General features: G+C 44.7%; 1 protein-coding gene across 1 annotated transcript; it reads left to right on the top strand.

The window, feature by feature from the left end:
- Positions 1 to 266: 266 nt before the first annotated feature.
- On the top strand, positions 267 to 4,440 carry LOC115315384 (estradiol 17-beta-dehydrogenase 8-like). The gene is made up of 3 exons (XM_029974594.2): positions 267 to 432; positions 1,258 to 1,463; positions 4,030 to 4,440. The coding sequence occupies exons 1-3, from the start codon at positions 267 to 269 to the stop codon at positions 4,438 to 4,440; spliced, it is 783 nt and encodes a 260-aa protein (XP_029830454.2).
- The last annotated feature ends 20,694 nt before the right edge of the window (positions 4,441 to 25,134 follow it).

A 25,134-nucleotide genomic window follows, 5' to 3' on the forward strand; every position in this document is an offset into this window, starting at 1 on the left:
GGATGTACACCGAGTGAAGGAGGATGCAGGTGCATTTTATATGAATCGAACGAGCCCAGTGTTTTCACTTGACTCGTTTTGAAATTAGCAGCAGTAGTTTTGATACAGCAGCGCCCTTAGCGACAACCTCAAACACTCTTGTCGGTCATTTAACGCTCGAGCTGCTTGAACTAGAACTGTGACCGGGTGTCACAAGCTTCCAGTGGTTCCGACAGAGGATATCAGTGCACAAAATTAAATTTCAAGCACCCCCAAAAAATATGGAAATGAGCTCACAGGGATGTCCTTTACGCGAACGCTTGGCTGTGGTGACCGGAGGCGGGGGAAATCTTGGCAAGGCAATCTGCGACGCCTTAGCAGAGAAAGGTGCTCATGTGATCGTCGCTGACATCGATTTGGCAAAGGCTGAAGCCGTGCTCACTACTCTTCCAGGTTTGTATTTCTAATTCACTTAGTAGGTTTAGATGGAGATTCTTGGATAGTGTCCAAATGAAGTTAAAGACTTCGTGCTTAAGGAAGGAGAAGAATAAATGTAAACTTATACGTTACGAAATTTACGGAGAAAGGTCCGCCAATGACGAGGCTGAAAATATGTTTAGACCTAAAAAAAGATGGCATCTGATGCGGCGCTGTGTATGACGATTGAAGTGACTCGGTGTAACAGCGCAGACTACTTCCTAGCTCTAAACATACTTTCAGCTTCGTCATTCATCAAGCTTTTTTTGCAGATTCCAGTGATTGGCTCTTCCAAGTTCAAACAAACGGGGTTTTTTTTGTTTTTCTTTACGATATATCGTAGAATAGTCGAGAGCAACAAATGATGGTAAGCGGAGTCCAGTTCGTCTGCTTCTTTTGCAGGGGTTGTGCGGATGTCAGAACGCCGAGATTTTATTGGCTCTGATAGAAATATTGTGTAGGCCTCAAGGCAGCCTGCTTTGACGTCTACCCCTGTCCTTCAATCAGAGCCAACCAGAGTTCTGCTTTCTGATGTCACCCCAACACCTGCAAAAGAAGCAGACAAACTTGCGTTCCGCATACACACCGAGCTACCTGAAAAAAAATAGAAAAAAGTAGTGGGGAGCGAAGACAGGTGGCAGCAGGTAGTTTTCTGGGATGCTTATATTCAGAAATGTCATAAGAAAATTAAATATTTGATGGAATGTGAAGTCACATAATGTTTTGTTTGTAGTTGTTCTCTATGAGCTTCTCCTTGTTTCATGTTTCGTTTGATACCGTAACTTACCCATGTATTTTCAGCTGTGCGCGACGGTCAGAGACACGTTGCAATGCAAGTTGATATTGCTGACTCAACATCAGTGCAAAACCTCTTTTCGTCACTGAAGCAATTACACGGTTCCCCCGTCAGCGTTCTGGTGAACTGCGCCGCCATCTTTGGCAGTGGCACCTCCATTCTTGATACAAGCGAGGAGAGTTTTAATCGAGTCGTCGATGTTAACCTCAAGGTAAGCTAAAACGCTTGACTGTTCTGAAAACTGCACTGAAGATTAAAAAAAAAAAAGAGTTCCTTAACGAAAAAAGGCAAGGACAGTTTGTTACCAACTTTATTACGTTAGCTTACTCACGTACGACGCTCTTGGCGACCCAGAGACTAATTGTTTTAGGAATAGCATTCGCGAATACTTCTTGCACGTCTCGAATTCAGAGATCGAGTGCGCTATGTATGTATACTTGTGAATTCTTTGGTATCTGTATGTTGAGAGAGTATTTCTTCTGAAGGACAGCCCGTTGCCCTTTTGAAAGCGTTGGGGTAAATAACTTTGTTAGAAAAGATATCATTTCGAAAGAGAGAAAAAAAAAGAAGAAACATATTGCTGTCTTTTGAAGCACGTCCTTTCCTCAGTAGGTGATGCGAATTATTTTAACCACTGATGTTATGAAATTACACTCGGTACGCTTAATCCTGACTACCTACATAAATAAATTCCAAAATGCGACACAAGCGTACCCATTGTGCAACATACTTTGCAACATAGTGCGCGATTTTTAGTTTCTCTACTTTTGGGTGGAGCCGAACTAAAAGCTAACGTGTTTGCAAAGTTTTCAGTAAGGTTGATTTTCGAATCTGAAATCTAAAAGCTTTTATTGAAAGCTCGTTTTGGCGAGCAGTTACAACCATGAAAGCAAAAATATATATTTATTTGCAAAAAAATTACCTCCATTCAGCACATCGTGCAATTACTCATGTCAAAGGTTTGGTATCGTATATAAAAATATATTTTAGGCTGGCACAACGTAAAAACGTAAAATAATGCGCTAAATATCTGAGGTTGTGGATCTAGATTCTTAACATCTGCACGTGAACTCAGCTTTTTGACTGTGTGGTATATAATCATACCAAAGGTTTCAGAGAACACTAAAAAAGGTTTAAGCAGCAGATGGTGCTATTAAAAAGCATGGAATATTTTCTTTTATTACCTCTGAGGATAGTGCTATCAGAAACCATGGAATGCTTTCTAATAGACTTTCCTATTCCCAAAAACGTGTGCATCCGTCCGTTCGTTCGTTCGTTAGTGCGTTTCCTGGTAAATTTAGCGTCGAAATTGACGTCCTGTGATATCATGGCGTAGCGTGCCAGCACGACTTTACATTGTGACGTCACATTACGTGACCATTCCGCGTTACGTCAGGTAACGTGTGGTCATGTCGCCACGTCAATTACGTCGCTAATATACGAAAACGAAAGAGGGACACAGGAGATTAAACAGACGACACAGCACGTGTCGTCTGCCGTGTCTGCTATGTAAAACTCTTTAAATTTAGCGTAACAATGCACGTGAAGTTACGGCATCGTATCACGTGTCCGTAAACCGTATCGCCACGCCAAGGCGTCAAGTCTGTGCATCACGTAAATTTATCCGCAAACGTGACGTCACGTGACATCAGAGACTCAAGTACGCTGACCAGCTTTCTGCCAGCGAAATACGGGACACACAAGGCAGGGGGAGGGGGGGATGGCGGTAGAGGAAATTTACACACACACAACGAACCGTCGCTCTGTTAATACATTTATTATCCTGTGCTGTCTATGTACCTGCAAGTTCTATTCCAGCAATTAAGCTCAAACAATTTTCACTCCCCGTGGTATATTTTTTGTGTCAAATATCCTATTAAATACGTCGGGGTTGAAAACATAAAAAATCAATAGTATCAGAACTCAATGCATCAAATGGAAATAAGAAATAGTAAATCTTTTTTCGGGTTATTTTTTCCCGTCAACGCTCACTTTTATCAACATGGTCCTACACAAAGTTTTAACATCATGTTCTTTTTTGACCGTTGTGAATGTCTTCACTAAGAAAAAAGAAATATACAGCAATTTTGTTTTTGCAAGGACACAGTGATTTGCAGATAATTACAATATTTTATCGTCAAAGCTTTGGCGAGAAATTTTTCTTAAAGTATTTTGCTACCAAGAGCAGAGGTACAGCGGCGCCTGCGCGACGGTTTTCCTGCAAGAACGACAGTCACTTCCCGCAATGCTCGGATAGAAAATGGCGTATCATTTTGAATCACACGATTACCAGCGACCTCCGCGCTTCTCCGTGCCCCGTTGTTCGGCAGCACCATGATTTGCGGAGTGAATCTTAGGACCGTGTGAAATGAGGGACATTTTGAAGATTTGGTTATTTCTTGCGGGACCCGGGACACGAGCCCTCAATGCGGGACAGTCTTGCGAGTCGCGGGACGGTTGGTCGCCCTAGTCTCAAGTTGTTCTGTCACGTTCTACCATGGCCTCCCGTGACCCCGATTTTCCCCACTCGATTCAATGGGGACATCTTCAGCAACACGCTTTTAACTGCCGAAGCAACAGCGTAATTTCGTCTAGACAAACTTTGGGCGAACGCTTATTTTACACTGGTTAGTTTCCATACCCTATGGGATCATGATGCAAAAGTCGATGGAGATTTTGTATCCTTTTGTTTCTTTTTCATCTCTTTATTACTAATGATAAGCATTATGAAGTGGAATCAAATCTATAGTTTTTTAAATGATTTGCGTATAAACCAGGGTACCTTCCTGATGACCCAAGCTGCTGCCCGAGACATGCTGGCCGGAGAGGTTACTCAAGGGGTAGTGGTCAACATTTCCAGCCTGGTCGCCAAGACGGGCTTCAAAGGACGCTACGGTTACGTCGCCTCCAAGGCCGGTATTGTTGGTCTTACCAAAACGGTGGCCTTGGATCTCGCCGACAAAGGAATTCGGTGCAATGCAGTGCTTCCTGGAATGATCCACAGTCCCGTTCCGAGGGTTTCAGAATTCTTTACAAAAGAGCGGCGACAGAAAATGTTGTTCTGGCTTCCACTTGGTCGCTTCGCTCAGCCTCGTGAGGTCGCTGACGTGGTTGCTTTTCTCTGCTCGCCAGAGAGCTCGTATATGACAGGAGCCGCAATTGAAGTGGCTGGTGGATCCAGCTCGTGATTGAAGCTGCGGAAGCTGCACCTTTTGATTGAATAAAAATGTTACGAAGAAATAACTAAATTTATTGTCCTTTAGAGACGTTCTACTACTTTAAATACTTTTCTTATCGCTCAGAATTATTTAGTAATATCGTGAAAAGAATGTCCTGTGCGCATCAAAATGGCGACGGACGTTGCGCTTAAAAACTTTCCTGAGAAAGGTTTAAAATATTGTTGGCTGCTGAGCTGAGACTTCTAAGAGATTCATTTTAAATTCTGATTATCAGCTTCACTTCCTTGGTGCGATATATGAGCACTATCTTACGTGGTATCAATCAACTGATATCTTGCACTGAAGAGACACAATTGAATATGCTTTCGAGTTGTTATTCTTCGACAATACTTGGAACATATTGTCGGGTGCCTTCGCCTAACGTTTTGTGTAAACTAAATGGGCAGGTGGATACCGTGAATGATCTTTTTTTTTTATATAGTTACTCGAGCATACTTGTGGAACACTGAGCACTGGCATGCAAACACTTGATGGAATTCAGTGATATTGTATATTTCATGAGCATAACTACAGCGCCACGTGTAATGAAATTGACTAGTTTAGAATAACGGCCATAACAAGCGACAAGGACGGTGTTTCCTAATATTGGGCTCGTTCTATTTTCACGCGTGGAAGGCGTGAAAATAGAGCGAGCCCGTGTACACCTGTGCAAAATGCGTTTTACGATGCAGCAATAACGTAGGGCGTTGCAGCCTCCGCGTTTACTTTCTGATAGGATTCGCTCGTTGCTCGAGTGAAGCGGTATACTGGAGTACAGACTTGTGCTTGCGGTGTAGGGGTATCAAACTTGTGAAAATTGGCAGCTACCGCTACTAAGGTAACCATCACGCCGTGCCAGTTTTAATCGTGTTTGTGTTTGCCGATTAACGCTAGAGTTGCTTGCGATACACGTGCAACCGTGTGGAAGGCGCTCCCAGTGGTTCCCAGCGGAGATATCCCGACATAGATTAAAAATACTAGCCCCTAAAAAATGACGACGAGGTTCCAGATATTTTCGTTCCACGCACACTCGACCGTTGTGACTGGGGGCGCACGAAATGTCGGCAAGGCAGTCTGGAATGCCTTAGCTTCGAAAGAAGCTTAAAGGGTAACTGCAAAGAAAAAAAGTTTTTTTTAAACAACCTAATTGGAACAAGCATGTCAAAAAACAATTTTCCCGCGAGAAAAAACATTTTTTTTTACAGCAATATGTATTGCGTGAGACTGATTTTAGTTTGCGGCTATTTCACTCGTTTTAAATCTCGCGCCACGAAGTTGGGATTCCGTGACGTTGAATCCCAATCGGCTGCTATACTTCTCATTGGCTAAGAGTTTTATTGACAGCTTAGATCTTGGTTGTTAAACCTTTGTTATATGTTGCAATTTCCTTTTGAGCGACATATTTTTACGTTAAAGTAATAACCCATGCGATGAGAGTTATTATTCTTTACAAAAGGTTTACAAGACGGGCACTTCCGTTTGGATTGATACCATAACAAACAAAAGCTTCGCCATTCTTTCATGGCCGCCGAAGTCTCTGCTCCCGACCTGTACGCCTGTCTCGCCTACCTCGACTAATCGTTTCGCCTGAGTGATCAGTGTTTCGTGCTGACCCAGGTGCTTGAGTGATACTTCTTGAAGTGAAGTAGTGTGTGTTTAGCAGCTGTCGCGGGTGCTAGTGATAGCAAGCGACGCGGGGTTTTGGCTTTCATAGCGCGGTTCTTTCGTTTTCCTCTTGGTTTGCTTAGCGTGCTTTTATTTTTGTTTGTTTGTTTGTTTGCGCGTGCGAATGCTGACTTTCAGAGATGTCAGATGCCTGATCCGGACAGTGAGCTTTCTAGCAGCCATGCCGCCCTGAAAGGAATGCTATTTGGCTGGAGGCAATGGGGCGTTCGCGTGCGACAAACGTGTCCAGTTATGTTCTTGTCATATCGCTATGGAGGCCGTCGAGATTCGCACCGGGTGCCCCGGGTGCATCGAATGTCCGCGACCAGACACAGCTGTTACGTAAAAAACCTGGCACAGCCAGGTGATTACGTAATAGCTGCCCAGAGAAGCCGTCGGACGTCCGATTTCTGCGTTAGCCGACAGATTTTTTTTCTCGGCTTTCGAACCATCTTACGTAAAGTTGTTTGAATGAATGCGTACTGTTATCGTAAATCTTGGCTTGTGATCGCGGCTTTGTAGATTATCTTATTCATTTTGCTGGAGTGACGCAAACGACGGGCATAACAAAATCGGTTGCATATTTCGCATACTTTGCAAAAGCACTTCCCCAGTCACCTTGCGAAAAGCACAAAATAGGGAGTCCGCACAATCCCGACTTCCCGGTCGTTTACCTGCTTTAGAGGAATTTGTACCTGCTACTAGGTATGTCTACTGAAACTTGAAACTAGGGGCAGTGCCAGAGAGCAAAGAGACAAAGTTCGGAAAGCTTGCTCGCCCTCCCCAATTTCTGAACTTTCAAGTGATTATACCGTAATAAATGCACAACGCCTCTTCCCCCCTTCCCAAAAAAAGCGCTATGTTCACTATGTAAAAAATGGACTCAGTTCATGCATCTGTGGGCAGGTAGGAAATCTTGCCCAAATTTATTCACACCGCACGATGAGCACAACACGTCGCTTTGCAAACGCACTCCAACACGAAGCATAAAAAAGGCAGATTTACACTCTAAGAAAAAAAGGAGGAGAAAGGTAGCAACAGCGACTGTTCCTCAGAAGGGTTTGGATTTGGGCTAGTTGGTTGAACATGTTTAGGGGTTAAAAGCGCTAAAAACGACGGACGAGTAGGGGAGACACACACCACAGACTGTTCCTCCTTGTTGCGGACAAGTTGCCCAGAGAAGGGATGAACGGCAGTTCAGATGAAGAAAGGAGGGCGCGTCCCTTCTGTTCAGTTGGCGCAGGGGTAAAACATCGCGCTACTGACCAAGTGGTGAAAGGTTCAAACCCCAGAGGAGCGGTTTCTTTTTTTTTTTTCGTAAAGTTTTTGTTTTAATTTTTATTTACCAAAACACACATAAACAAACCCAGACCAATGAAAGGAAAATTGAAGTCCTTATTATTCACCGAGACGTTTTCCTCCTTCTCCAGGCAGGCCGGTGAAAGCTTTCGCCCTCCCGACTCATCTTCTTTCGGTTTCGTTTTTCGACCACGTCGCGCACGTTGTTTAATAAATTAATGTTGAGTTGATTGATCTTCAGCGGAAGCGAAGGCCGCTAGTAATTCCGTCTTCTAGTCCAAACCTGCAGAACATTTCGGTTGCATTGACGTTTTTACCACTAATTTCATCAAACGAGCTAACGAAGCCGCTAGAAACAGCGAAGTTCTGGAGCAGTGCCAGCAGCGCTACATACACTGGGTAAGACGGTCGTCTCCGATTTGCGGGACACACGCGGAACTACAGCAGCGAAACCACGAGGAACTGTGTCGACGTTTTCGACGTTATGGAAATCGCGGGAACTGCGTCCAAGGCAGGCAGGTTTTCCTGCCGGCTGCCTGGTGCCTTTCGTGCTGATTTCGGTTCTGTTGTTTCGTGCCGAGTGCCAACCGGCGTTCAACGTGATTCTGTATTTCTGCGTCTCAGCAACATCGTCAACGTGGTTCTGTATTTCTGCGTGTCAGCGACATCGTGATGGCAGTGTTGGCAGTGTTGTGGGTTGTGAACAGAAGACTGGAATTATCGCCGATGTGACCGTGTGTTCGCGTATCAGTGGTGTAACAACAAGATGAGATGACGTAAACTGTCGGGCATTGATGCCGCTGGTCGGGCCGTGATCGGAGGGGGCGGGGTGTCGCAGGATGACATTCCGCTTTACATTAAAGAGTTTAAGACGACTTCAGGGATTACGTGCAGTCGATCAACGTGTGGATAGTCATGTTGGAACTCTGGTCTGAACGGTAAGCTCCTATCGTACAGTGACCAATGTGACTGTCGGTCCCCGAGAGCGATTGCGCTCTGGAGAAAAGACTTAACAATACGAAAGTATGACGGAAAGTACGTATATTTACAATGGAAGTTTAGCATGAAAAAAAAAAACAGGTAAAATCGAAAAAAAAAACGCTATCCTTTATTTTACTGTTTAAATATATTACGGTTCCTGTAGAAACTGCCCTCCAAGTGGCGCGCTGCGATGAGCGCTAGAAGTTTTCGAGCTCGCAACGGCGTAGCTCCGTACACTTAACAGTTGCCGCAAGTCGCGGCTTTGACCGCATTCAAGTTGATCGAAAAGCGATTTCTCTGCTTGTGAAGCATCACTTCCAGCTGAGTGAATATCCGCTCTACAAAGATTAATCCAAGACGGCAATTGCAGCCGTGCGCGAACAGCAGAAATAGAAAAACAAACACTACAATATAAATACTGGCTACGAAGGGCCGTGCGGGAAAACAAACTCATGGCTTTTAACCACATCCCAAGCAGCACCAGAAAGTGAATTTCGATCGGCCGACGGTTGGCCAGTGTCTGGACAGCTTGGCCACTTTAAGTGCTTGGCCACCGGAGACATAAACAAGGCCGGCAAGGGTCCGGCCACAAACTAGCTGTTTTTAGCTTGTCCGCCGGAGACATAAACACTGCCGGCAAGCGCCTGGCCAGAAGTGCTCATTTTCAGCTTGGAGGCCGGAGACATAAACACGGCCGGCAAGTGTTCGGCCAGCAGTGGTGATTTTCAGCTTGGCCGCCGGGGACATAGACACGCCCGGCAAGTGTTTGGCCACAAGTGCTGATTTTCAGCTTGGCCGCCGGAGACATAAACACGGCCGGCAAGTGTTTGGCCAGTAGTGCTGGTTTTCAGCTTGGCCGCCGGAGACATAAACACGGCCGGCAAGTGTTTGGCCACCTGTGCTGATTTCCACCTTGGCCGCCGGAAACATAAACACGGCCGGCGAGTGTTTGGCCAGAAGTGCTGATTATCAGCTTGGCCGCCGTGGACATAAACATGGCCGACAAGTGTTCTGCCAAAAGTGCTGATTTTCAGTTTTGCCGCAGGGACACCGATAATCTAAACTTTCATCGCGTTGACGAAACTTTGTTATAACGACGGGCAGCGAGAGAAGCATCACGAGCGAGTGGTTGGCAGAATATTAGTGCGTGCATCGCGCGAACACTGTTAGCGCAAGCAAACGATCACCGTTTTATTCAGTTTTTTTTTTTTTCGTTAGACTTGAAAGGCTATTGTCTTAACTAGCACTGTCGTGTGATATGTTCATTTGGAACATTATACTAGAAGTGGGAAAATATTGTGCCCGTCGTTGTTCTATGAAAATAAAATACGAAAGCAGCGCCGACGTCATCTTCGCGTTAACTATACCGCTCTGTCGCCGCGCGGCACTCTTAGTGCGAATACCACATCCGCGATTTTTCGGTTACCGCTCCACATATTTACTTCCCAACTGCACTCGAAGAAAAAAAAGTTGTAGTCGGGTGCATCGGGCGCAGATGCTCCCCTTTCCTGGAAGACGCACCCTCCGTTACCCAGCCAGTGTACCTGTATACCGACCATAAGCCCTCTTCTCTACCTTAAAAACCTATAGGTGTATCAATGCACTCAGCTTAGTAAACCGCCACGCTAGCCATGCACCCCGATCAGCTTGTGCTTGAATCGGATAAGATTGGATATATCAGACTTTGTGTTTTGGAAGAGCCTAAAGAAGACGTCTCTCATATATTGATTAAACTTAAGCTAGTCTCAGTAATGTTTCATATAGGTGCTAGGATACTGATTTCCTGAGCCAAGGAAAGCTAAAAGCTTCGGTTAAAACCGCAACGGAAATGTTCAAAATCGAGCCACACGTAAAAGAAAAAGAAAATGAACATCTCGACCTAGATGTGCAGAACGCTGGTTTTGTTGTTAACAACGTGATTGTTGGCGGGTGGTGGGCAACGCCGTGACGCTATTGACGCCAGTGATGCTCGGCCGTACTACACAGTAAAAGTTTTTACACCTTTAAGGGTGTAAAATGGGTGTTGTAGCAGCTTACACCCTCGGCTACACCTTTTTAACTACCTAAAACTAGGAATACAACCTCATAATTTTACCGAAAAAGGTGCTGTTTCGTGTTACACCCTACATTTAGTGAAGAATGTGAGAAGGGTGTAGAAGAGGGTGCTAAAGAAATAATGTGAAATGGTTTTGGAAAGCTTATATATGGCTCTGTACATAATGTACAGGTAAGATTTCTGCTTGAAAAGCAACAGTTGTTAGCAGTATAGTTTCTTATAATGTCAGTTGTAATTCATGCAAATAGCTGATAATTAATTGCCTCTTTTGCATACAATTTTTATGTTTGAAAACAAAATTTTATATATGAGTTCATATTTAATTTTCTTACAAATCACTCCATGCTCAGAAATCGGAAAGTAGGGTGAAATGCTCTATACTAGCATTTTTTACAAATATTGATTGATGGATGTGTACAGTAAGGAAATCAGTTAGTCTCGAGTTTATATCTGGCAACATGAAATCAAAATATTGTGAAAATGTTTGACAAATATTCATGACATGCTGCTAGAACCTGTCTCATGACCATGTCAACCCGAGTAAAATATTCATTTGAGAATATGGTGACATGCACAAAAACTCACACACATAAAGAGGCAAATCCCATAATAAACCAGGCCGAGACATCCCATAAAAAATGGCCTATGGTCGTTTATGGGAAATTCAATGGGAGGATATCACCCCTGTAGCTTCGCATGGTCGGCCTTAAAAATTTATAGATACAGCTACAGCCAGCTATAGAAACGTTTAGGGCCCTGTGTCTAAAGTCTCAGGACTATGTTTCAATAACAACAACAACAATAATAATAATAATAATAATAATCAATAAGTTAGTGTTTTAACAGTGTCCAGGGACATCCAATTGTTCTTGCGGGCGCAGTGCAATAGAACGAACAAACAGACGCTTGCGCGCTCGCAGTCGCACACATACACGCGCGCTCGCAGTCGCACACATACACGCGCGCTCGCAGTCGCACACATACACGCGCGCTCGCAGTCGCACACATACACGCGCGCACGCACGTACACACGCATGCACACGCGCAAACCCACGCCCGCGCGCAGACGCACACGCACGCATAACCGGAAACGCACACGCGCATGCACGTGGACGCATCCACACGCGTGCGCACAAACACACGCACGCGCCTGCACACACGCACACGCAAACAATTACGACGAAGGAAGCGTTGCTTGAGTTAGTTTCGGTTTCGGTTTACAAAAAAAAGAAAAAACCTAAAGTTTAAATAAAACCTAAGATTTACTCACTTTTTGTAATGTTTTACATTATTATTTTAGTGAAATTCTTATTGTTACTAATATAATTTATTTTGCTTAGTATAGTTCTAAAAAAAATAGCAATAAATAAAAAGGAAAAGAGACTCTTGAAGACTGCGCAAGACCATCGCTATCGCAATCAGCTTCCGTTGGGCTCGTTTGAATGGTCGTTGAAATTCTAGAAGCTTCGGAAATCTCCTTTTTTTACGTTTTAGCCGTTTTAGTGGATATTTTAAATATCTTCCTTACGAATAGCGTGTTCAAGAATAACAATCGATGACTGAGAGCTGGGAGACGCTGCGTCTTGGCAACGCCCGTAAGTTCAGAACCGCCCATGCACGACTCGTGCAAACGCCGGTTAGCAACTTTCTTTTGTTTCTGCGAAGTGGGCTGCTGTTTCAAACTTTGTCGTGTACCGTGTGCTTGCTAAGCTATGCTTGATTCTAACTATGCTTCTGCCGTGTGTTATTTCGTTATTTGAAAAGGGCGTATCTTCTTCAAAACCTGTGGCTCGCTCCGCAGTGTGAGAAAGATTCCCGCGCGGCGGAACCTTGAGCATGTTCTTTGCGCCGTTGTGCGGCGCTCGTCCGATGACGCTTCTGCGGAGCGTTCAAGTGCCGCCTGACGGCAGTTCAAGCATTCAGTCGCCGTCCCGAAGTGTTACTCACAGTTCTGACATCTTGTCCTAACAGCCGCTCGCCACCCATTTGTTTCATAAAGCGGGAGCGAGAAAAACGTTAGAAGAGCGAGCATGCAGCATGATTTTTTGCATAAGCTAATGCCTGTGCGTAGAGACGCGCGGTCGCTTCGTCATTATTCCGAGGGTAAAAGCGCTAAAAACAACGGACAAACAACGCCCTGTGTTGTTTGTTTCTTTTACTTGTCCATTGTTTTTAGAGGTTTCACCCTCGGAAATTAGGTCTCTTCGTGTTTACCGAACCGGCACACTTTTTAAGTTTACGATTGTGGGATGCAAAAAATAAAAGGAGTTTAGATGTCACGTTTTTAGTAGTGGCGAAAGCCCTTACAAAAATCAGAGCAGCTAGAAAAAACAAAAACATGAAAAAAGGCGGAAAAAATTAAAGGGGCTCTCCGGAGCTTTCTGTGATCGTCTGTTTATGTTGTTATATTGCATAGTAGGTGCAAGTTAATATGTATACAAAGTTTTAGATTACAAAACCGTTTATTAAGCAGGTGGCAGAAGAAATATATCGGGACTATTTTCTCTTGGAAGACGATCCCCCATTCCCTGCCCATCGCTAAAACTTGACCAATGGAAATGCTGCATCTCGCGGTGAATGCGAACGTTATTATTGCAACACTTTTTAAGCTTGTTGTAAATTAGAGTTTGAGAAAAACGTAAACTGATTGTGGTGCGGGAAACATAGTCCGCAATTATCGCTCCAATACCAGCGAACTATATGTTTTCTCCCCGCAAGCTTGTTGCTAGTGGGCGATGCGTCGGCGCGTCGGCTTGTCTGCTTCCCGGGGCGTCTGCAGGCGTGCGTTTGCGGGACACATGTGCCTCTTTTCCGTGGATCCCGACTCCGAAGCCAGCTTTGCGATCCTTCCACGTCGACGAGTCAAACTTTTCCTTGTCATCTGTGGAATGCGACTGCGTATTGCAGTAGCAGCGCGACGGTGCGGTGCGACGAACGACGACTGCCGAGCACAAAGTCCGGGCCCCTTGACGACGGTCCGCGCGTATTCAAGAGATTCCTCCGCGGGTCGGCGGTCGGCCGCGTTGGTGACGCGCAGTGACGCCGGAATCCTTCGCTTGCTATTGGCTGACGCGTAAAGAGATGCCCCTCCCGTTTTCCGGGCTCATCTCAGAAAGGGGGGCGTGCCGTGGACTTTGATAGCAATTTTAGTAGAGAAATCCGCCGCGCATCACCGTAATTTTATGATTTTTAGGATCCTTAGGGCCTGTAGATTGAGTTACCGCCATAAATAGATCATCGCATAACGATCCGGAGGGCCCCTTTAACTAGTGTCAAACCTGAATATTTGATGGAGTTCAAAGACTACCACCGTACCAACTCGCCCGGTTATTCTGTCAAAGAATAATAGCCAATAGTAATAAACAAATAAATGCCAACTATTAATTGGTTACAAAGACGTAATTGGTCCAGTGCAGCCCTACGCTACTCTACTCTTTTGATGATATCAGGTAATGTTTAAATGTATAGGGCAGTTCATAGCAACCATTTATGTCCGACCCATTATATTGAGTTTTTTCTTTATATAAAAGTTATATGAAAAAAAGTGCTCTTCCTAAATTAAGCCGCACCACTGAATGTACGATAGCGTGTAACGTTTATGTATGTTCTCAGCGAAAGAAAAGGATGCATTAAAAAAGGCCAATCATTTTGTTTCCTCTCTGTTAGAGCTTCTTTCACGTACACGCAAAATGTGGGTGTCTACGTCTAAAAGAGTGGAATTGACATTTTCTGCAGGGCTGGAAGGCCTGACTCAGTTCGGCTAGCAGCTTGAAACCTATGGGAACCTGGGGAACTGAACCACAAGAGTGAGAGTGACACCCGCCTTGCACTTCCTGAGCGATGGCACCATGAGGAAGGGGGAGCTGCCCTAAAGTGAATGCAATAGCAGATGGCTCGTTCCAGTGAACTCCTATACAGATGATACCAAGCAGAAAATTATTAATAAATGTGTTATTAAAAACATCGAATGTGAATGGCACGGACTTGAAGGAGGAGATCAACACAGCGCTGTATTGTGTTCAGATCCTCTGTTCCCATATTCTTCATGATTTCTTTTCAATAATTGGCTACTAACTAGTCCAGTCATCACCACTAGTCAATAAAAGTATGCTGCTATTTATTATTATGCATTAACACTGTGCTTGCAGTTGAATCGTACAGTCATTTATTAATGGTCAAAAACAAAAAGGAGGGTGCAAGCTAGCTAAACAGGCTAAACACATAATTTATTAAAGACGGGTTCTCTGAAGTATGACACAAACGCAGAGAAGTATCAAACACAGCTGAGTATTAACGGGCAAAAAATGAATAGGCGACCCAAAAAAGAAAACGCAGGAGAAGACATGAAGTCAGTTTTTACAATTCCTCTTCTGCTTGCCACCACATTACAAAGGGAATTCCTTCCTGGGCCTTATAACGTTTTACTGTCCACAACCCCTGACATACCCAAGGACAGTAAACATAAAAAAGCAACCTACTAACATTTGGGTAAATGTGGTTGAACAAACAACAGGGAATGCCTTGAGCTTTCAACCTAGGAAAGAAAAAATTGCACAACATCAAGATTAAAAAAAAAAAAACAGACGGACGCATTACACCTGTTTCTAACAAAAATATAGGCCAAGAAGCTCCTTCCACTCAATGGCAAAACACAGGGAAGGCACTAATATATTTCTAGGTTTCATCATTGTTAGTGATTCTTTCAGTATACCCTTGTGGTCACTCTCTTTAGTCAAAATTGTTTCATCATCATCATTCATTAAATCATCATCACAGTTGTGTTCTTTAAAGGGGTACGGAAACAAAAATCGAAATATTCAAGTTTCGTTTGGAAGTGAATCAAGTATGAGGGATAATAACCGTAAATGATAATCGCACGTTTGTATTTTGAACGGCTGGCTATATTTTGCGTTCCAAACGGTGCACTCCAGCAAGCGCTCGAAGAGAAGCGAACGGAGAGCGCGATGCGTCAGGGGATATCCGGCGCAAACAAAAGCAGAAAGAAAAGATTCCCCGCGTTCGTGGAGTAGCAAGGCAGGCGTGGTTATCAGCTTTGCCCTTGGTGGCGCTGGCAGCGTTGTGGTGGTGTCAATAGCGTCAGCGCGTTACAACCGAGCCGTTCGAAGTACCCGTGGCGTGACGAGCGTGTGGCTGGCCCACGTGGGCTGGCCCAAGGAGCATGTAGCTTCCACAACACTGTCAGCTTAGGGCTCAACGGGATGGGGAAAGCAACTTTTGTTCGAGTTTTAAGCGACGGGCTAATCTTCTAGGGGGAGAATGGCTGTTTCCGGTTGCACGAACGAGGGTCCGAGAATGAGGGGAGTCCTTCCTTTCCGTCTTCTTGGACCGTTTGGTACAATGCGCGATTTGTGAGTTGAGCCAGATGCGCGTAGGAGACAAGTGATAAGCGAAGCGTGGGTTGCCTGCAATCCCCTGAGACGAACAAAACATGTCACTTGATCTCCAAACAGGAAAGCTTTACATGCTTCGTTTGTGGCAGACCATGATGTTCACAATGGTTCAGCCGTGCAGTGCGATGCTTGGGGCCACTGCTTGCTCACTTAGAGTTCGAGAAAGGGGGGTGCCGTAGCACTTCCCAATTGCCCACGGGGTTACCTGCAAGGAGCTCTTTTGTATTACTTCATGAAGTGAGTTGTGTTTAGTGTGACTCATTATTTCTTTATCACATGCCTCGTATGTGGTGATGTGGCAATCCCTCTAAGTGAAAAAAGTGTAAATGTGTTCAGTAAACATGATAAGCTGTAAATCATGTACAATGTACAAGTTCTGTTATGTGTATTGGATACATTCCAATGAAATGTTCACTGGGGTCTATACTTCATTTCACCCTTCGTCCGAGCTCGGCGGACGCCGAGCTCGGACGAAGGGTGAAATGAAGTATAGACCCCAGTGAACATTTCAGCCAATCCCACGTCGGGAGAGCGTCATGTGACCTTGTACTCCACATAACCAAAACGTCGCATGATACTCTCCCGGCGACAGATTGGCTGGGGTGGCCCAGCATCCACTGGGCCACCCCAGCAGGTGCCCATTTCATGCCAAGCACCCTTTACCAAGGGTGTTAGCAAGCACCCTTTATGAAGGGTGCTTGCCTGAACGCCATAAGGGTGTTAGCCCAGGGACAAACTGATTTACACCCTTAAATGTGTAAAAACTTTTACTGTGTACTCAAGGCTTCTCTTTCCCATTAGTGCCAGTAAGCTTGTGTAAACTGAAAAATATTGTAACTGAAGAGTAGAGAGTTTTAGTAGATCGCTCCCATGACTCCGATAACGATACCCGATACTCCGCCACCGCCTCCCTTGCGCATGCATAGTATCGTTATCGGGGCTATCGGAGGTATCGGAACGATCTACTAAAACTCTCCATTGTTGCACTGTCCCTTCCCCTAAAGTTACTTCTTTTTATTTTTTACTGCTGCACTACCGGGGGATCTTAATGGTGGGACAACATACCATCCCTGAACCCACGACGACTGGAATGGTGGTCGCAACCAGCGTCGTAAGACTTAGTACTCGAAAATGTCCAATAAATATTGAGCAGACTTGCAGCAGCTTCGCGTGTCATTACTATGTAAAAGTTTCTGGGGTTGAGTTCTCAAACTTGACCTCCCGAAACTCTTGACAGTCTTCTGAGGAACACCCAAATTTTCTGGCAGTCTGTGATAAATTATGTATTAAGTGTATAACTACAGCCACTTTTGGCCAGTGACTGGCCGGAAGTCAATGGCTAGTGGCTGGCCAAACGTGAATGGCCAGTGGCTGGCCGAAAGTGACTGGCCAAAGCTGAATGGCCATTCTCTGGCCTAAAGTGAATGGCCAGCCACTGGACAAAGGTGAATGGCCAGTCACTGGCCTAAAGTGAATAGCCAGTCATTGGCCTAAAGTGAATGGCCAGTCACTGGCCTAAAGTGAATGGCCAGCGACTGGCATAAAGTGAATGGCAAGTCACCAGACGAGGACGAAAACACTGCTATTGCCGAGAACTTTGGCCAAGCTTGGGCCATCGAAAATCTGGTTGGCCATAGTACACTTGCCAGCGATGGCCCATTCACAACGCGCTGCTTGGGATTGGAGCGGCTCGATTTATTGGCTTTCAAATAATTACGGCATGATCGAGCGTTTTCTTTTTAATGAGAGATTCATCCCCTGAGCCATTAAAACTACTCTTAGATGTATGACATTGCTGGAAAAAAATGAACATGTTCGGAATATTTTTTATTCCTTAGGGAGTCACCGAAAAATTCCGTACGTTCAAAACGACCAGTATAAAAGACGGAAACGCAGGGCTTGGGTGTCGTGATCGGGGTAGTGTGCTGTTGTATTGATGTTTGCATGTGCGATGCATGTGTATGCGCTCAATATATGTTCACCTGATGCTTGTAGTGTGCGTACATGTGGTGTTGGAGATTCCCGAAGAAGAGGAAACGCAATTGTTGCGTAAGAAAATGAAAATATTTTTTGTAAAACATGAATTGGGCGGTACCTAGCGCCACCTAGCCTAGTTACTTGCGATTACTCTGCTTGACCCTGCCATCTGGTGGCAAGCGATTTAACATCCTTTTACGCTACGCGGCTACGCCATAATTTCGTGTTACCGTGCTGAAATAAGCCAAGAGGTTGCTTCGGATTTGCTTTTTTTTTTTTTTTGAGAGCGGCTTTTAGTTTTGCGGGCGAATGATTTTCACTCCTCCGTGATGTGCGGTTGACGCAACGTTTGACGAAGGAATTGTGGCTCGAGGAATAGCAAAGGTAAAGCGCCGTTCACACTTTTGCGACCGAGTAAGACTGAGAGAGACCAGACCGGTTTTTGAGCCTCTTACGACTTCTTAGGACCGGATGCGATGCAGCGGAGCTGGTCCTAAGAGATCGCAAGAGGATTTAAAAACCGGTCTGGTCTCTCTCGGTCGTACTCGGTTGCAAGAGTGTGAACGGGCCTTTAGACATAAAGAGCGCGAACTGGGTGCCGGTTGTCTCCGTTGAACATCGCAGTGCTGACGATGAGAAGACTGAGTGACTGCATGCTTTCGAAACGTAAGTTTCTTTACCTGCAGGGGTAAAGAAACTTCGGAAATAAATACAGTTCGCGGAAAGCTCGTGTTACGTTTTTATTTGCTGCTCCTCTCGCTTCGTACAATAGACTTAGTGTTCTCGTTAAGCCTTATCGAGCTCGACTTGCTCGATTCGTGGCCGCCATAATGAAATGCAGTCCACGGAGGAACTTTTGCTCCCCTTCTTAAGGGACGAAAGTTTCTCCCGTTCTGAAGGAACATATGTGTCAAGAGCGTTCCTCCCTTTAGGGAGGACTATACTGACCCTTTTTTCTAAGAGTGTAGGACAACAATTCGGAGTTCACTGCTCAATTAAAACGACGTAATTTTATTGAAAAAACTCGCAGCTTTTTACTCACGGTATGCGTCGGGAATCTTCCACATTTTGAAACGGAACGAAGGAAGATTTACTTTTAAAAACGCTTGCTGCGCCCTCCCGGACCAGTTTGACTGGATCAGCTGACGAGGACGGGACTGAATCCGCTGAACTGCAACCCCACAACAGCCAATTTGCGCTCCGTGTTAGTGTGGGTATTAACTTCCAAGCACTGCACCACACACACCACGAACGTTTCAGTTCTTCGTCGCATCGCCGTGTTGCACCACACAGAACGAGATCGCCGAAGTCAACGCATGTCGTGAACGTTGGCTTGTGGTTGCACACTCGTGGACCCTACGACTCTCTTCGCTTTCAAAGCACACACGACGATTACGAATGATACTTTCCGTCTTCCGGGAACATCACAGGGGCACTTCTCCGGTCACGTCTTCACTATGTGATCGCAAACCACGCAGCTTCTCGTGTACCGTCAAACCAAAACAATACAGGCGCCATGTTTAACGTGCGTTGTTGCCCGCTGTTGCCAGATCTTACCGGAAGTCGAGTCGCTGCGTCGTTCAACTCAGCAGCCAAGTCAACAAAAAAGAGCAAATCCAAAAGCGAGGGGCGGGGCGTAGTTCTTTGCGGGGGTCGAAAGAGCGGGAGTTTCAAATGTAGAGAGGTTCTGACTCCGACTAAATTACGTCCTGTGACGTAAATATTGCTAAAAAAAAATATTTTTTTCGCGGAACATTTGTTTTGTGACATGCTTGTCCCAATGAGGCTGTTTAAAAACACACTTTTTTTTTTGCAGTTACCCTTTAACTCGTCGCCACTGACATCTATCTGACGGCAACTGAGGCCGTCCCCTATAAAAATGATTAACACCATTTGAAGTACGTATTATCGCCAATTGTCGATTAATGTCAGTAAGCAGTCAATCCCCTGGCTGTAGATGGCAATCGTCGTATAGACGTCATCCAATCGACCTTCGTAGCCACGTTGCCACAATCAACGTTTCGCCATTATATAGGCTATTGTCAGTGTATCGCTATCCTGGTTCCATACAAACGTCAATCGGCTACTGGAGGAGATCAAAAGACTATAAATTGTATAGCCTTTTGAAATCTTCTTACAGTTCATTGGCGTTAGTATGGAACCAGTATAGCGATACACTGGTGATAGCTAAAAGCAAAGATTGCCATCCACGGCCAGCCGTGGATCGCAGTCGTCATAAAGATGCCATCCGATCGACCTTCGTAGCCATTTCGCCACTGTGAACGTTTCCTCGACTTTCAACTGACCAGCCGAAAAACTATGAGAAGTGTAGCATCCATGACCTTACCATTGACTTCGGCAGTGCGCTATACGTGCTGGCGCGATTTTAGGCGCCTACGTGGCCATATACACATAGTTATTGCTTGCAATTTGACAAGAAAACAAAGTTTGACTAACAATTTAAAGAAACAAAATGTATTTATCACAATGTCATTAAACTGACAAGTGTTTCTTTTTTTTTTTCTTCAGAAGACTGAGTTAATTATACAAACGTAAAAGATCAGTGACAAAAGGGCTTTTCCTTGCTTCCAGGCATGTCTACGAAGTCTGAGCTAAAAGAAGAAAAACATTCTATGTTAAATGGGCGTAAAACTAGCACATTCTTGTAGCACATTCCGTAACAATTTACTAAAGAACTTTGGTCATATGTTTTCTCGGCTGTTATGTTCATAAACCCCGATGTTGCTAAACTTACATTAATATATATGTGTATGAATTAGAGGCCTTATGCACTGCCTTCCCCGTTCTTATGTCCAAAAACTGCCATCCGAGGTTATCGGTATGACTACTAGGGACACACGGCTACCCGGTTCCTTTTGATTTAATTCTTTCTTTCACCTCCTTACCTCTCTGCATTGCGTTTCTTGCCTGGTGCTGTATAACACCATAAGAGATTTAGGCTCTGACGACTCCCAATGTTTCTTTACCTCCTCTATGCCCCCATGTTCTAGCCGTGTTCACTGAGTCAGCCTCCACTGCTTTGTTCTGGCATGCGGGGTGCAGTGATTTGTGTGAGGAAGCTACGGTTTAGCTCGATGGGCTCAGAACTTTTGCAGCCTTATATTTTAATATATTTTAAGTGCAACTATTGGCACACATATGGCTCTGACGCCGCACCACTGCGTTGGCACTCTTGTTGACACAACGCATGCGTAGACATGTCCACTCACACGAATCTGGTTTCTGCGCACGCATTTCCCATAGCAGTTGTGTGCAAATTCAGGCTTGCTTGTAAATAGTGTGTTACTTATAGTCCAACCATATTTTTAGAAAGTGTTGAGAGAATCGTCAACCTATAAAATAAGGCAATTTTTTGCAGCAATGAAAGCTGAGATCAAATAATTAGTGAGAGCAAAGCTTCCTGAAACATCTATAGCTATCCTGAGGGCATTATCGGTTGTTACATTTTTTCTATACTCCGTTTTACGATAACTTGGCGAACTGTGGAGGCTACGGCCTCCTCGACTCAATAAGTGCCTACGCGACACTACGTCACGGGAGCGTTTGTGTCACTGCGCCGAATGCGAGACACGGAGAAAGCGGCTGACGTCTGGTGGCCAAAACCAACAAACTTCAGATGAACATCTACCGCCGCGAGATTGCCGTCCGCTAGCGTAGCGAGCTCTTCGGGAACACCTCATGAGACAACCATAACCTCAATTTACCCGCGAACATGTGCGTGGGTGCGACGTTTTGAGCGGAAGTGGTCGATCACAGGGCCGCGATGGTTCAAACATCGCTCAAAAGCCACGTTGTACTGGGAAAATGGTTGATCCGAATTATGTATCGTTGGGAAGTCACATGGCTTCGTCTTTCTTTCGTGTCGTACAGCGTCGATTCGATAGAGATGCAATCGCGCGAGTTCAATTGCCGTTAAAATTGCCGTTAAAAGAAAAAAAACAAGACGCCTAGCACTACATTTTCTCCTGGACGGCACTGTTGCTGTGGCGGCAACGAGGTCTCCATTGCCTTGAACCTGGAGTGTCTTAACGTGCCTTGTTCCGACGCCCTTATTGGGTCGCGGGGTCCGCTGCTTCCACAGCTCACTAAGTTATCGTGAGACGGAGTATATTAAATATCCTCTATTGTGACCGCTTGAAAACGCACCAGCAGAGTTGTACAGTAATTCACAAACTGTTTGAAGTTGCAATACCTTTAACTTCCACAACACCTTAGCTAACCATAGGTTTTCAAAGTGTAAACTCAACAATAATGCCATAAGGCAGAATGGCAGACAGATAGTCGGGGACGAATGTCTCTAGGACACGCGAGCTGCACCTAAAACGCATTGCTCTGCCATCTGCCGGCGGGTCGCCTGGTTTCGAGATCACAGAAAAGCGCAAGCGCGTCCTACTGTGCCTGCCAACATGTGCGCTTTCCCGCTCTTCTGCGGCGCGGCGCCCAACTCGGAATCGGGCGCGTTGTACCACCTCGGAGATAGCGCTTCCTGACATATATCTATAGCTCAACTGAGCGATCAGCTGAACTGGTTATAAAGCAAGGTGCGTTGACACGGTGAAATGCGGCGCAATGACCCAGGCGGTATCTGGAGTTTCGGAATGTGTAGCAGACGCTCGTCAGCCGCCAGCGCTATCTCTGAGGCGGTACTACGCGCCCGATTCCTAGTTAGGGGCTGTGCCGCAGAAGAGCGGGTAAACACACATGTTTGCAGGCAGAGTAGGACGCGCATGCGTTTTTGTGTGATCTCGAAACCAGGCGACCCGCCGGCAGATGGCAGAGCAATGCGTTTCAGCCGCTGCTCGCACGTCCTGGGGAGTTTTGTCCCCGACTGTACATTTACTCGAAAAGAAGGGTCTACTTTTGTCCCTTAAGAGAGTGAAGCAGCTTACCTGAAAGAAAATTAGTGTCCCCGGGACAGAAATCATAAGAGGCTGGCCTTGACTTGCTTCTCCACATCACCGTACTCCGTGAAGGAGTGAGCTGAAAAAACAAATGAGAATTCTTATATTAAACGATAATAGCCCCTAGGAAGCTACACTCAAGTATCGGCCCCCTTTTCCTATTGTCCAGTGCTGCCAAGACGGTCATTCATTTATTGGGATGGTTACATTCGTTCACGTGCCTGCAGCTTGTGAGCACTTTCATGTTGTCATTACGTCACTGCTTGAATTCAATGTAAATGTTGAGTTCACATTAGACAAAGTTCTATGTATTATTTTTGATAAAATCTTTAGAAGCACCGAATTTTAAACGCAGCTTGGAGGACGCCCCTATCAATGATCCGCTCTTCAGTTGGTCTTGTGGAGTGCGTCTTTAAACACTTCCTCTTTTCATCGCATGGGCGGAAGCACAATCTATCCCTAAACATCAAAAATAAATTTTCCTACAAAATTAATGAATAAACGGCTGCAAAACAAAAGTTTCGTACCAACAAGTATTGACAAAATGGTGACAAAAAGAGTCTCCATTTGGCAAATATTTTTTATCATGGGAGTTCCAGTCAAGGGGTTAAGAAATAGATTAATCATGTGTGTTAAAATTTTTTCAAATCAAAAACATGCCAGGATTAAACTATGGAGTGTTTATATCTCTTTTTATAGTTGTTATAAGGAAGTGGTGTAGTCTTCGTCAGTTGCCATATCATGCAACGACCACAAAACTAAAAACAAGAATTATCGCACACCAAGAGCCGTTACCACATTCAGTATGAGATTTGTATTTTTTCGATCATTCGACTTTAAAAAAAAAATACCCTTGAAAACTGTTCAGATGTTCTACAAGCTATGAGTAATGTGCCTTATTCAAAAATTTAATAATGCACATTCAACTTTAAGCTCACACTGCGGTGGGAACTACGCCGTGACTACGCACTTACCGGACCAATAAACCACCACCCTTTCATTACCTCACCCCTCCTTCTGCACGAGGACGGAAGCGAGAACACATCGCGAAAGGCAGACATATGATGGGCTTAACGAATATGCAGCTACTACCACGCTATCAGCTCGTCATTAAACTAAGTATAGTGATGCACCACAAAAAAGAAACGGTGCTATTTCAGAATTTTTTAAAGAGAATGCACCCTCAAACAGGGGCGGACGGAGGTGTTTCCAGGAGGGGGGTCAGCGTATCATATATTTGAGAACCTCCCTCTTTTTCCCCCTCCTCTCTCCCCCCCCCCCCCTTCCTCCCTCCTCGTTTCCCCGCCCTAAATCTTTACATATGTGTGATTTCATCTCAACTCAGGCACGAATTCTGGGTCGAATTTTTAGTTTTTGTATTAAAAATACATGTTCTCGGGGCAATTCCTAGAGTAAAAGAAGATGCTAAGGGCGAGTTCGTCGGAATTTGTTCTCGTGAAGTTATAGACCGTTGAAGCTGCCAAGGTGGAAACTGACGTTTTTCCAGGTTATCGCGGGGTGCCATCTTTCACTCCATCCCATTTCCCTACTTTTTACGCTACATCAATATAACGTATTGGGAGCACTCTCGAGATATGCTTTTGTGAGGCTAATTAAGTATTTAGGTCATAAGATCCTTAATGTTTTTTGTTTTTTTTTAATTGTCGAACCGCCTCTCTGCGACGATATTTGACGAAGTTCAGCAAGCTGTGCTGTGTGACCTAATCTACATATTTTTAGGACCTTTACATCACCGTAAAACTCGAATTAAGCTTTTTATTTTGAGTATAATTTGAATGTTTTCTTCTAAATATATAGTGGGCAACATGTGCCTGAAAAACCAATATTTCGAAAAACTAACAAGTTTGGAGTCGATTTTCTAAAGAAAAACTACCTTTTAATTATATTATTTTTTATTCGCAATTAGGTAATATAGTGTATCAGGAACAAATAACGGAAATTGTAATATGCTGTTTGTATGGCCGCTATTAAGACTGGAATCTCTTGCTATGAGCGTTTTGAACGGGACTTCGCACAGGCGCTCTGGTGGGCAGAATATTTGCCTATTTAAGGTTTTCTATTTATCGTTAGCAGTTATCTGAATACCCAACCATAAATATTAATGCAATTTTGAGTAGTGCACTTTAAAACGCTTAGAATTCCGTATCCACAAGTGCGGGCACCTCAGCGCTTACTTCCTCCCAATTCGGGGAAATGCAGATCGTTAGAGAATTCCTCTGGGACTTTTTGCTTTCGGCTTTGAGTTTGAAATACCGAACTTTTAATGTAATTGACATATTTTCCTATGCCAAACAAATATTTAGTGTATATACATATGTACGATTTAGTATCT

This window comes from Ixodes scapularis, unplaced genomic scaffold, assembly GCF_016920785.2.
Source record: "Ixodes scapularis isolate PalLabHiFi unplaced genomic scaffold, ASM1692078v2 PGA_scaffold5__190_contigs__length_132052651, whole genome shotgun sequence".
In the NCBI taxonomy this organism is placed as follows: domain Eukaryota; kingdom Metazoa; phylum Arthropoda; class Arachnida; order Ixodida; family Ixodidae; genus Ixodes; species Ixodes scapularis.

What these genes read in the sequence shown, in the direction of transcription:
- LOC115315384 (XM_029974594.2), top strand. Translation starts at nt 267, where the DNA reads ATGAGCTCACAGGGATGTCCTTTACGCGAACGCTTGGCTGTGGTGACC. An exon ending in CGTGCTCACTACTCTTCCAG is followed by an intron (nt 433 to 1,257) that starts GTTTGTATTTCT and finishes ATGTATTTTCAG; the next exon opens with CTGTGCGCGACGGTCAGAGA. An exon ending in TCGTCGATGTTAACCTCAAG is followed by an intron (nt 1,464 to 4,029) that starts GTAAGCTAAAAC and finishes CGTATAAACCAG; the next exon opens with GGTACCTTCCTGATGACCCA.